The sequence below is a fragment of the Sphaeramia orbicularis genome, chromosome 17 (assembly GCF_902148855.1).
Source record: "Sphaeramia orbicularis chromosome 17, fSphaOr1.1, whole genome shotgun sequence".
Lineage (NCBI taxonomy): Eukaryota > Metazoa > Chordata > Actinopteri > Kurtiformes > Apogonidae > Sphaeramia > Sphaeramia orbicularis.
In genome coordinates, this window is record NC_043973.1 from 32630718 (window position 1) to 32644038 (window position 13321).

At 39.5% G+C, this 13321-nt stretch overlaps 2 protein-coding genes across 2 annotated transcripts; both read left to right on the forward strand.

Moving 5' to 3' along the window:
* The first annotated feature begins 203 nt into the window (after positions 1–203).
* LOC115436719 (tripartite motif-containing protein 65-like) lies at positions 204–2004 on the forward strand. The gene has a single exon (XM_030159631.1). It carries the CDS (start codon positions 246–248, stop codon positions 1722–1724), a length of 1479 nt encoding a protein of 492 aa, XP_030015491.1. The 5' UTR covers positions 204–245; the 3' UTR covers positions 1725–2004.
* A 5085-nt stretch (positions 2005–7089) lies between these two features.
* LOC115437748 (tripartite motif-containing protein 16-like) lies at positions 7090–9026 on the forward strand. The gene has a single exon (XM_030161078.1). The coding sequence runs from the start codon at positions 7154–7156 to the stop codon at positions 8858–8860; it is 1707 nt and encodes a 568-aa protein (XP_030016938.1). The 5' UTR covers positions 7090–7153; the 3' UTR covers positions 8861–9026.
* The last annotated feature ends 4295 nt before the right edge of the window (positions 9027–13321 follow it).

The window sequence follows — 13321 nt, forward strand, 5'->3', positions numbered from 1 at the left end:
GATAAACTGACACTGCCCCTTTAAAAGTCCAAACCCTCCTTCTGGAATGAATCAACAGTTTGCAAACCCCACCCCCAGGGAAGACAGTCCATGCAGACGTTTCCTTGTTCCCTCCCTCCCCACTGATCTGTGAATGTGAGGATGGGTGTGACCAACATGTGACAGTGGATACATTCTGAGCCACTCTGAGTGCAGATCAGCAGTCACAGAGTTTTGTGTCTGTTCTGAGGCAGTGGAAGTCTGACATGTCCAGCTGCCACGAGGTAGAAATGGCTCAGGGAGGGTTCCATTTCGACCGAGAAAGATTCTGCTGTTTGATCTGTTTGGATCTACTGAAGGATCCCATGACTATTCCCTGTGGACACAATTACTGCATGAGCTGTATCAGAGGTTTCTGGAACGAGGAGGATCAGAGGAGAATCTACAGCTGCCCTCAGTGTGGGCAGACTTTCAGACCAAGGCCCGTCTTGGTCAGAAACAACATGTTAGCAGATTTAGTGGAAGAACTGGAAAACACTGGCCCCCATGCGAACATCTGCTCCCATCATGACGAGGTGGTGAAAATGTTCTGTCGTACTGATCAGAAGTGCATCTGCCACCTGTGCTCTGTTAATGAACATAAAGGCCACGACACAGTCTCAGCTGCAGCAGAAAGAACTGAGAGGCAGAAAGAGCATCAGGTGAGTCGACTGAAAATTCAAGAGAGAATCCAACACAAAGAAAGAGATGTTAAAGTGCTTCAGCTGGAAATGGAGAAGACTGTGCAATCTGCAAAGAAAGTAGTCACCGAATGTGAGACGATGTTCACTTTGTTGAATGTCATCAAGAAGCAGATCAGATCTCTACAGGAAACTGAAGTGATTCGGGTCAAAGCAATTCAGGAGAAGTTAGAGGAGGAGATTTCTGAACTGAGGAGGAAAAACGCTGAGCTGGAGAAACTTTCAATGCATCAGGATGATATTCAGTTTCTCCAAAATTGCCCCATGTCATCAAAAATCTGTGAATCTCCAGAGGTTCCCAGCATGAAAATCCGTCCTCTGCGGATCTTTGAGGATGTGACATCAGCTGTTTCACAGGCTAGAGATAAAATAGTGGATCTTCTGAGTGAGAGCATCACCACAGCAGAGAGTAAAATAGATGTTTCGCCCTCTTGTACGGAGCCGATGAGCAGAGCTGATCTCATTCTATACTCATGTGAAATCACACTGGACCCAAACACGGTGAATACACAGCTTTCATTGTCTGAGATGAACAGAAAGGCAACGTTGATGAGAGATCAGCAGGATTATCCAAGTCACCCGGATAGATTCATTCGGTGGCGTCAGGTCCTGAGTAGAAACAGTCTTTGTGGTCAATGTTACTGGGAGGTGGAGTGGAGGAGGAAACGAGTCACAGTCGCTGTTGCATACAAGGACATTAAAAGAGCAGGCTCCATGACTGATGTTGCTTTTGGATTTAACAATAAGTCTTGGGCTTTAGAGTGCAACTCCAGCAGTACTTACAAGTTTATACACAATGGCGTCAAAAAGCATATCTCAGGCCCCTGGTCCTCAAGGATTGGGGTCTTCCTGGATCACAGAGCGGGTGTTCTGTCCTTCTACAGTGTCTCTGAAACCATGACTCTGCTCCACAGAGTCCAGACCACATTCACTCAGCCTCTGTATGCTGGACTTTGGTTTAGTGGTTATAATGGAGCCACCGCTGAGTTCTGTGAGCTCAAGTAGACAAGAAGCAATTAAATGGACACTGTAGGACAGGGGTGTCTAAGACTATGTTCAGACAGCAGGTTTTAATGCACAATTTGGATTTTTTTGGTGAAGTCTGATTTTTTTGTATGCTCATTCATATTACACATTAAATGCGACTTTATCAGTTTTGAGTATGAACTGAATGTGACTCACATGTGCAAAAAAGGTCCTGACTTAAAGGAGTGATATTTTGCTTTTTTAAATGCAATTATTCATTTTCAAACATTTCCCTGTGGTCTACATAAACTGTAAATGCTCTGCTTGGGTCTGAATTCTTCATTAATTCAACTCCACAGGTGCATCTTCAACAATATTTCTGAGTAATGACATCAGAAAGGTCGTTTTGAGCGCTGGCCCTTTAAATGCAAATGAGCCACTTCACACCCCACCCCCTCCAGGTTGTTGGCTGTGCTTTCTGTCCCATTCAGCCACTTGTGTTCATTAATACAACCAACAGCTGAACATTTTAAATAATCAGGTCGAAGTTTGGACATATTTTCAGTTTTTACAACAACCACTGCTGCTGATAAACAATTACGGCGTACTGGGAGAAATGTGCAAATGTCGTAACATATCTTATTATAAAACAAAACAAATTAAGTAGGATTTGAAACAGGCTGTAGATATCCACTTGATTTTTGCCAAAATGAATGTAAAGATAGCTTTGCAGCACCTGGAGGGTTCAAATTCAAACTTTTTGAACTATTACGGCCCCCAAATACACAAATAAAGGTACCAAAGACTAATAAAAGTGGGTTTAGTGAAATATGACCCCTATAATACATGACCACGCAGGCACACACTGTGTTTACAGAAGTAACACTCCTGGGACGCAGAATTGTGACGTTTATTGCATTTCAATGATGTAAAGGTCAGATAAATGTGACCTGGCCATTCAGACTGAATTGCAAAATATCAGATATGTATCGGATTTAGGACTACATATGAAAGTGGCCTGGGTCAGATTTGTGCTGTTCAAACTGTGTTTAACAGATCAGATACAGGTCACACAGGGGCAAAAAAATCAGATTTGGGCCACATTTGCCTTAACGTAGCCAAAGTTATTCTAGTTCAGGGGCCACATACAGACTAGTAAAATAATAATATAAAAAACTATAAATAATGTCAACTCCAAATGTTTCTCTTTGTTTCAGAGTGAAGAAAGTAAAATTATATGATGAAAATGTTTAGATATACAAACAATCCTTTAAAAATGTGAATAACTTGAACAACCTGAAATTTTTAAAGAAAAATAAGTGCAGTTTTAACAATATTATGCCTCAGTTTATCATTTACACATGTGCATTTCAACTTACAGATCACAGTGGATCTAGAAATACACAAAACATTTAATAACAAGTATAACGTTGCAATAATTACACTTACATCTCTTAAGGCCTTTCATGTTCATACTTGTTCAGGTTATTCCCATTTTTATAAAGGGATAGTTTGTAAATATAAAGATTTTTATGTAATTATATATTTTTACACTAAAACAAACAAAAATTTGGAGTTGTTATTATTTATAGGCTATTATATTATTATTTTACTGGTCCAACCCACTTTAGATTGTATTGGTCTGTATGTGATCCCTAAAGTCAAATGAATCTGACACCCTTGATTATTAATATCTTCAGTATATTTTTTGCATTTCACAAATTCCTACCATGGTTGGACTCTGGCAGGATTTGACCCATGTGCCCTATGTTTAACACCCCTGTTTTAGGACATTAGTCTGTGTTCTATGAAAAAAGTGCCTGTACTGAGCTGTTCATCATTTTGACATGTGAATGTTAAAATTCCCGTCTGCTGTTAATTTCTTGTTTCATTTATTCGTTTTTTTAACTTTTCAAATCTAAGAAAAGTACAAAATGTTTAAGTTTGAGAAGCTACAACTAAAATGTTGGCACGTTTGCTTGAAAACTGATTAATCAACTTAGTTACGGAGGCTGAATTTCTTCTGAGTGACTCATTAATTGACTAACAGTTGGTGTTCCTTATTCATCTTCAGTCGACGTGGACAGATTAAGATTAATGCTCCTAGAAAAACTATTTATTTCCATATCTCCATCTTATTATATGTTGTGATCATAAATCTTATTGTTGACATATTAATTGTGTAGCTGCTGTGTAAATAAACAGACTGAACACTCAGACTGAGAGTCATTTATTGATTGTATGAAAAAGGAATGTCAGATGATGAAACTTTTTTGATCATTGAGCACATCTACATGCACCCTAATATTCAAATGTTTTTGCATGTCATGTAAACAGCTTATTGTCAACCACAGAACACTTTGATAGTGTTATGCAGATTTTTTGCTTTTCAGAGAAAACTTAGACAATAAAATGTTTTATCCGCTAAGTCAGACAGTGATAAATCAGTGAAACTGATTATTTTTGTAAATAGTTTGGATTGATGTTGAGGTGCTCCATCTCTGATATCATATTTTTAAGGTAGGATTTTAGGTTCTGTGATAATATCTTTTCCAGTTTAGTAAAGGAGGATTGCAGAGCACTTCTTACTGCATCATTCCTGATAGATGTTCTGGTTTCTTGCTATGAAGGATTATTACATTTCTTTCAGTTATGGGTTATTGGGCTTGTATTAAAAATGAACTCAACTAGAAATAATGTGTAAAATCCTGTTTGACACTTAACTCTTGTATCTTTACTGTAATGTTCACCTCACAACGGCACACCTCATTTGACCCCATTACATTAATATACTGTAGTTTAACTCTCTCTCTGCTACAATTAAAAAGTGTTTTTCTCCCTCCCCTATTCCTTTCAATGATATGACTAACTGGCATTCAAATAAAGCTTATTGCTAGCTAAATGATGCCATGGCAATATGATAAGCTCCAACATTGCATTTTCTTCAAACTCAACTTTAAACTATTAAATGTTGTTCGTAAACTCATATTTCTAAGCACTATTATCGCTGGCTTGAGCCCGTTGCCTGAGGCTGCATCCAACTAGCATAAACAATATGAAGCATACAACCGGAAAAACACAACCAAAGAAAAAATCTTGTTTAAAACTCAGAAATATCATTCTCTCTCAATTGTTGACATGTATTTAAGGTGGGTTTAATTCATACATTATGACGAAATGCCATAGTGAAGGGACAAGACGTAAAGTTTAGAGAGCGTTAGCATTAGCGACTGTTAGCTAATGCTAACGCGATATAACCTAAGTTGACACTCGAAAACCCCGCTTTTTATGCGGATAGACCGTAGCTTTTACATGATCAAGTGACAATAAAGTAAACATATCAAGAATAAACAACTTACTTTGTTCCAGAGTGCGTAAATCGGTGCTCGTAGTCATCCAGTTTTACAATGGATTAAGCAGCTGTGAGTGGCCAGTGTTTGACACCGGGTCCATTGTCTTCTCATAACCTGATTGGCTGTTGTCCATTCTCACAACGGAGAACTCTTTCACGATTGGACGAAGAGATAGAGGGGAGACAGCTGAACCTGATCACGCGCCACGGAGACCACATGACTGATTGAAGTTGTATGGAGAGGTCACAACATTATTTCCAATGAACACGTAGTAGTAGGCCCTTCACTGGGTAAAAACCATGAAACATTTTTGCATACTTATTTATAAACATTTCTTTTAACTATCATAATAATATTATCTAGTACATACTCTACAGATTGCTGTTTTAACTGTGTTTAGTAGACTGTTTAATATGTGTATTTTATGTCGGTATATTTAAACATATATATATATATATATATATATATATATATATATATATATATATATATATATATATATATATATACACACACACACACATATAGATAGATAGATAGATAGATAGATAGATAGATAGATTTTTTTTTTTTATTTCTAGTTGATAGACTTTTCCACTACTTTAATTATACTTGCACAGCTCAACTGCAACACAATACTTTCCCCTGAGATTAATAAAGTATTACAATTAATGAACCAGTCATCCCTGGGTGGGTTTGATCCACCAACCTTTTGGTTAACAGCTGAACGTGCTAAACGCATTAACCGGATTACGCCACAGAGACCACAACTGGTTGAAGTTGTATGGAAATTTCATAACATTATTTCCAATGAACACATAGTAGTCAGCCCTTCACTGGGTAAAAACCCATGAAACATTTTTGCACTTATTTATCCACATTTCTTTTAATTATCATAATGATAATATTATCTAGTACAAATTGTACAAACTGCTGTTCTAACTGTGTTGAGTGTTTAATATGTATATTTTGTATGTCTGTTTTTCGATATATATATATATATATATATATATATATATATACACACACACATATACATATATATATATATGTATATGTATATATATATATATATATATATATATATATATATATATATATATATACATATATACTCAGTGCCAATGAAAACGCAACACTTGAAGATTCTTATATTTTTTTAAATCGATGAGGATTTAATTCCATAAGCGCTTTGGAATTAATCATAGGCCATTTCTATACAATAAAAATAAAAATCACATCCAAATTTGTTGACAAAAAATAAGGATAAAGAAAGAAACTCAAGGACCCCCAAAACCAAAAGTCACAAAGCGGTCCCGGAGGTGCTACAGCTCAATGTAGCGATCCTGCTGTGGCGTGGTCACACGTGCTCGTCCAGGGTGAGGTCTGTCTGCAGTTGAGCCAGTTTCTTCATGCCTCTGTTGCATCCTGACTATGGTGGACACATTGCATCCAAAACGGCGCGCCACCTGCCGAGCAGAGATTCTGGCCTCCAGGAGCCCCATAACATGGCATCTTTGGTCACGTGTCAGTCTAGGCATCGCTGAGTTATTGCAAATGATTTTGGTGCTTTTCAGCTTGCCTTTATATACAGAACTTGACCACTCCTTAACTGACCACAATTCCTTGAGTTGAGCAGTTCATTGCTGAGCAATGAGAAAAACAAGTCTTATGAATGCAGACAAGTTCATTCAAGCGTGACAATAGCTCAACCCATCTCAGGTTGTTAAGAAATTGTCTGGGATTATCTTATACAGGTGAAACTTAAACATATTGATGCAGCTCAGGAACAATGAAACACATTCAAGTGTTCCGTTTTCATTGGCACTGAGTATATATATACTTTTGATTCACCGCATCATCCACTCTGTTCATAAAATTTACTTCTCCATGTTGTGAAGGTGAAGAAACTCAAACTGTCCCTTTAAAAAACAAAATGCAGATATTCCCTGGTTCCCTCCCCCTCAGTGTTCTACTGGTGTGAAGACAGGGGTGTGACCAACATGTGAGAATGGATACATGCTGAGATAGTCACAATGCAGATAAGCAGAGTAAGAGAGTTTGGTTTCTGCTCAGAGGAAGAGAAACTCATAAATCCAGCTGCCGTAGGGGGAAATGGATCAGAGAGGCTTTCAAATAGACCAAAAAACTTTGTGCTGTTCGATCTGTTTGGATCTACTCAAGGATCCGGTCACTATTCCCTGTGGCCATAGCTACTGCATGGCCTGTATTACAAACTACTGGAATGGAGAGGACAGGCAACAGATAATCAGATGCCCTCAGTGCAGAGAAACTTTCAGACCAAGGCCTGTTCTGGTGAAAAATACAATGTTGTCTGTTTTAGTGGAAGAGCTGAACAAGACCCGAGTTGAATCTGCAACTGCTGCTGCTCCAGATGATCAGTTTTATGCTGGACCTGAAGATGTGGCCTGTGATGTTTGCACTGGGAGAAAACTGAAAGCTGAAAAGTCCTGCCTGGAATGTAAGGCGTCTTACTGCCACAGACACCTTCAGCCTCATTATGATGCAGATTCATTAAGGAAACATACGCTGGTCGAACCCTCAGAGGAGCTCCAGGAGAGAATCTGCCCCCACCATGGTGAGGTGATGAAAATGTTTTGTCACACTGATCAGCAGTGTATGTGTTACCTTTGTTGTGTCAATGAACATAGAGGCCATGATACAGTTTCAGCTGCAGCAGAAAGGACTGAGAGGCAGAAAGAGCTGGAGGTGAGACGACAGAAAATCCAGGAGAGAATCCAAGACAAAGAGAAGGAGGTGATGGTGCTTCAACAAGAGGCAGAGGCGATCAGCCAGTCTGTTGATCAAGCGGTGAAGAAAAGTGAGAAGATCTTCACCGAACTGATTCGTCTCATGCAGGAAAGAATGTCTGGTGTGAAGCAGCAGATCAGATCCCACCAGGAAACTGATCTGAGTCGAATCAACGACTTTCAAGAGAAGCTAGAACAGGAGATCGCTGAGCTTAAGAGGAAGGATACTGAGCTGGAGAAACTCTCAGTGCATCAGGATGACACCCACTTTCTCCAAAATTATCCGCATTTACAAAAACTCTGTGAACCCTCAGAGGTGCTTAGCATTAAAATCCATTCTCTGTGGTATATTGATGAGATTTTAGAGACAGTATCAGCGGTTGGAGATAGACTACAGCATATTCTGAGTGAGGAATGGAAAAAAACCACACCAGCAGTCAATCAGATGGATGTTTTATTGTCAGAGTCACATTCTGGGCCAAAAACCAGAGCTGAATTCTTAGAATACTCTTGTGAAATTACTTTGGATCCAAATACAGCAAACACACGACTGGCACTATCGGAGGGGAACAGGAGGGTAAAATTAATGAGAGAACAACAGGATTATTCTCATCATCCGGAAAGATTTAGCGACTGGACTCAAGTTCTGAGCAGAGAGACTCTAACTGGTCGCTGCTACTGGGAGGTGAAGTGGAGTGGATGGGGATTCTACGTAGCAGTGTCTTATAGGAATATTAGAAGAGAAGGATCCTCCGATGAATGTAGATTTGGACTCAGTAACAAGTCTTGGGCCTTGCATTGTAACAAATCCAACTATGAATTCTGGTGCAATAATGTCAGCATTCCTGGCTCGGATCCTCCTTCCTCCAGAATAGGAGTGTACCTGGATCACAGAGCTGGAATTTTGTCCTTCTACAGCGTATCTGAAACAATGAGTCTTCTACACAGAATCCAGACAACATTCACTCAGCCTCTGTATGCTGGATTTTGGCTTTATTCTGTTGGAGACTTTGCTGAGCTCTGTGACCTCAAACAAATTGAAGCCGTTTAGAGACCTGGATAAATTATTCTGACATGCACTGCATAGTTATACAGATTTGCAGTAGATACTTGTGAGGGTAAAATGCATTTGATGTCAAGCATGCCTGGTTTGCATGTGTATTATCACATCCAAGGACAGTTTGTAAATGGAATTTCCTTCTAGCAGTGCATGTGTGAAAAAGACTTATGTTTGTTGCTCAGAGCTAATTCCTGTTGTGTTCCTACTCCGTTCAGAAGACATTCAATCATTTACTGGCATTACCTAATCAGTGTTTTTGGCATAAGTTTTATTTAGACCACAAAAAAAACTCCCTTTTTTTTGCCTGATAAACCAACTTTGCTGATGAGATTTTAATGCTTACCTTGGCTTACCGTTGACTGAAAATTCATTATTATATTCAGATTGTTTTATGATAAAATACAGCCAAAATGAACAAAACAAGAAACTCCATCTGGACTGAAGAAACTCCAAACTAGACGACAACTGTAGGAAAAAAATATTTTACTATAATTTTCTTCATGTGTAGTTCTTTCTTCTCCAAAAGACTTACAATTTATGACACCTCAGCCATTTAACTGTAATAAAAATCTTTTAGAAAACAATTGACTTTATTGATTTATTCATCATTTCATAATTGTTGATGTTCATTGACCCAAAACCATTGCTGTTCATTCAATCCTGGGTGTTTAGAATACAGTTTCTACCCAGTCTACTGCCACCTGGCTGTTTGCTTTTTACCCAGCCTGCTACCTAAAGTAAAACTGTTCTACAGTTATACTTTTATTGTTTGTGTTATTTTGTAAAATGCTTGTTCAAATTTCATTGTTTGCAGTTGAACATCGAATGAATGAATGCGTGAATGAATGAACAGTACACTGACAGATTTCAGACTAATAGATGCCTCAAATAAAAGTTTGATAAAATGAGTAATGTATTGTTTTCTGTGTGTTTGTTTTTGTTGAGATTAAAGTGCCTGTAATGTGCAATGTAAATAAAAGGTATGTGCTACATACAGACACAGAAATACAAATACAAATATATCAATAATGTAAAGCTAATAATGAGTGAAATCATAAATAAATTCATTTACAGTAATACTTTTATCAGTGCCATGTTCAGCCACATTATGTAATAAATTCCCATTATGTAATAAAAGTTCAAAATGTAATAAAAATGTCACATCATCTTGTAATTAAAGCTGCAAGCAGCATTGGGCGGGACCTCGCACCGGGCGTTCCGCCTCCCCCGCGATCCGCCTCCCGTGACCGTCCACACCTCAGCTCCACTCACACCTCTCCGTCCCGATACCAGTTCCCACCCTTTAGTGTCCGTCCTCCTTACATCTCTACAGAACACCAGCGACCTTCTGCTGAAACCACCATCACCTTTAAATGAAACTTTTATTTTGGAAACTCCACTGTGTGTATGTGCATTTGTTTTGTATGTGAGAGAAAGAATCAGTTTGAAAAACGAATTGAAATTGTATGAATAATTGAGCATGAAAGTGATGATTTATCACATTTAAGGCTTTTATTTTGGAAAAACCCTATTGTGTGAGCATGTGTGTCTGTGAGAAAGAGTACTTTTGAATGAAGAAACATTGTACAAACAGTTGAGCGTTTTGTCATAAAAATGAAAAGAAGTTATGTAATAGACATTATGTATTATTTTTGATAAGGGTTTTATTTTGAAAAAATGTACTCCATGTAGTTTGTAATGTGTGAAAAATGTCCAGTATCAATTATACAATGCAGCAAAACGTGTTTTAAAATGTGAGGGGGGAAAGAAGAGGGGGGAAAAAAAAAAAAAAAAAAATCCTTGGACAACCTGGGATTTGAACCAGGGCCCTTTAGCTTAATAGGCAAGAAGTGTAACCACTGCACTATACATAGACACTGTCAAAGCTCCACCAGTAAGACTTTCACAAGGATTTTGTTATTGTGAAAAGTGAAACTAAACATAGTCTTCAAAAAATCGCGATTATTCCATAACCGTACGTCGTATCTGAAAAATTCTTTCACTTTTGGATTCTGCAGACTTGTGGGAATTTAATGAGGTATAGCTTTTATGTCAAAAGCCTGACATGAATAAGCAGTAATTGCAGAAACATAGAGTAACTTTCAAAGGCAGATTGCCAACTTCCTGTTGGAGTTAGCTCATGAGTGTCAGTGTATGATTTGTCGGGCTCAATCAGACAAACATTTTGACATTTGTTTCATGTTTCTGTGACATTCCTACTGGCCGCTAGGGCAGATTTTGTGTGTTTTTTAGTACATAGGTGGCGCTACAGAGTCCATTTTGGCACCCAAGGAGTTAATTTTGATATTGAATGAGAGTGTTCACGAGCCATGACATACATGGCAAATTTGGTGAGTTTTGGAGCATGTTAAGGGGGTCAAATGGAAGTCTAAAATGGAAAAAGTATGAAAATAAACAAATTGTCATAAATCAATAACCGTACATCCTAGCTCCAAAATTTTTTCATGTCAGAGTTGTGCTGAGTCCCATGAACGTGTAGATATGTCACATGTGGGGAAAAACTCCAAAGTGAAAAATGAGTTCCAAACATTGCAACTTTGCGGGCTTCTAAAAAAAAAACAAAGACAGTTATGGAAAAGGTGTGAAATTGTTTTATTAAGGAGGTTATAACACGTCACGACGGCGCGCTTATTACACGGTCATAACACGTCACGACGGCGCGCTTATTACACGGTCGTAACACGTCACGACGGCGCGCTTATTACACGGTCGTAACACGTCACGGCGGCGCGCTTATTAAACGGTCGTAACACGTCACGGCGGCGCGCTTATTACACGGTCGTAACACGTCACGACGGCGCGCTTATTACACGGTCGTAACACGTCACGACGGCGCGCTTATTACATGGTCGTAACACGTCACGACGGCGCGCTTATTACACGGTCATAACACGTCACGACGGCGCGCTTATTACACGGTCATAACACGTCACGACAGCGCGCTTATTACACAGTTATAACTACACGGTTATAACACGTCGCGACAGCGCGCTTATTACACGGTTATAACACGTCACGACAAAGCGCTTATTACACGGTTATAACTACATGGTTATAACACGTCACGACAGTGCGCTTATTACACAGTTATAACACGTCACGACAGCGCGCTTATTACACGGTTATAACACGTCACGACAGCGCGCTTATTACACGGTTATAACACATCACAAAAGCACGCTTATTACACGGTTATAACACGTCACGACAGCGTGTTTATTACACGGTTATAACGCATCACGACAGCGCGCTTATTACACGGTTATAACACGTCACGACAGCGCGCTTATTACACGGTTATAACTACACGGTTATAACACGTCACGACAGCGCGCTTATTACACGGTTATAACACGTCACGACAGCGCGCTTATTACACGGTTATAACTACACGGTTATAACACGTCACGACAGCGCGCTTATTACACGGTTATAACACGTCACGACAGCGCGCTTATTACACGGTTATAACACGTCACGACAGCGCGCTTATTACACGGTTAATACACGTCACGACAGCGCGCTTATTACACGGTTATAACTACACGGTTATAACACGTCACGACAGCGCGCTTATTACACGGTTATAACACATCACGACAGCACGCTTATTACACGGTTATAACACGTCACGACAGCGCGCTTATTACACGGTTATAACACGTCACGACAGCGCGCTTATTACACGGTTATAACACGTCACGACAGCGCGCTTATTACACGGTTATAACACGTCACGACAGCGCGCTTATTACACGGTTATAACTACACGGTTATAACACGTCACGACAGCGCGCTTATTACACGGTTATAACTACACGGTTATAACACGTCACGACAGCGCGCTTATTACACGGTTATAACACGTCACGACAGCGCGCTTATTACATGGTTATAACACGTCAAGATAGCGTGCTTATTACACGGTTATAACTACACGGTTATAACACGCCATGACAGTGCGCTTATTACACGGTTATAACACGTCACGACAGCGCACTTATTACACGGTTATAACACGTCACGACAGCGCGCTTATTACACGGTTATAACACGTCACGACAGCGCGCTTATTACACGGTTATAACTACACGGTTATAACACGTCACGACAGCGCGCTTATTACACGGTTATAACACGTCATGACAGTGCGCTTATTACACGGTTATAACACGTCACGACAGCGCGCTTATTACACGGTTATAACACGTCACGACAGCGCGCTTATTACATGGTTATAACACGTCACGACAGCGCGCTTATTACACGGTTATAACATGTCACGACAGCGCGCTTATTACATGGTTATAACACGTCACGACAGCGCATTTATTACACGGTTATAACTCGTCACGACAGCGCGCTTATTACACGGTTATAACACGTCACGACAGTGCGCTTATTACACGGTTATAACTACATGGTTATAAC

Coding starts and splice junctions, on each gene's coding strand:
- LOC115436719 (XM_030159631.1), top strand. CDS start 246: ATGTCCAGCTGCCACGAGGTAGAAATGGCTCAGGGAGGGTTCCATTTC.
- LOC115437748 (XM_030161078.1), top strand. CDS start 7,154: ATGGATCAGAGAGGCTTTCAAATAGACCAAAAAACTTTGTGCTGTTCG.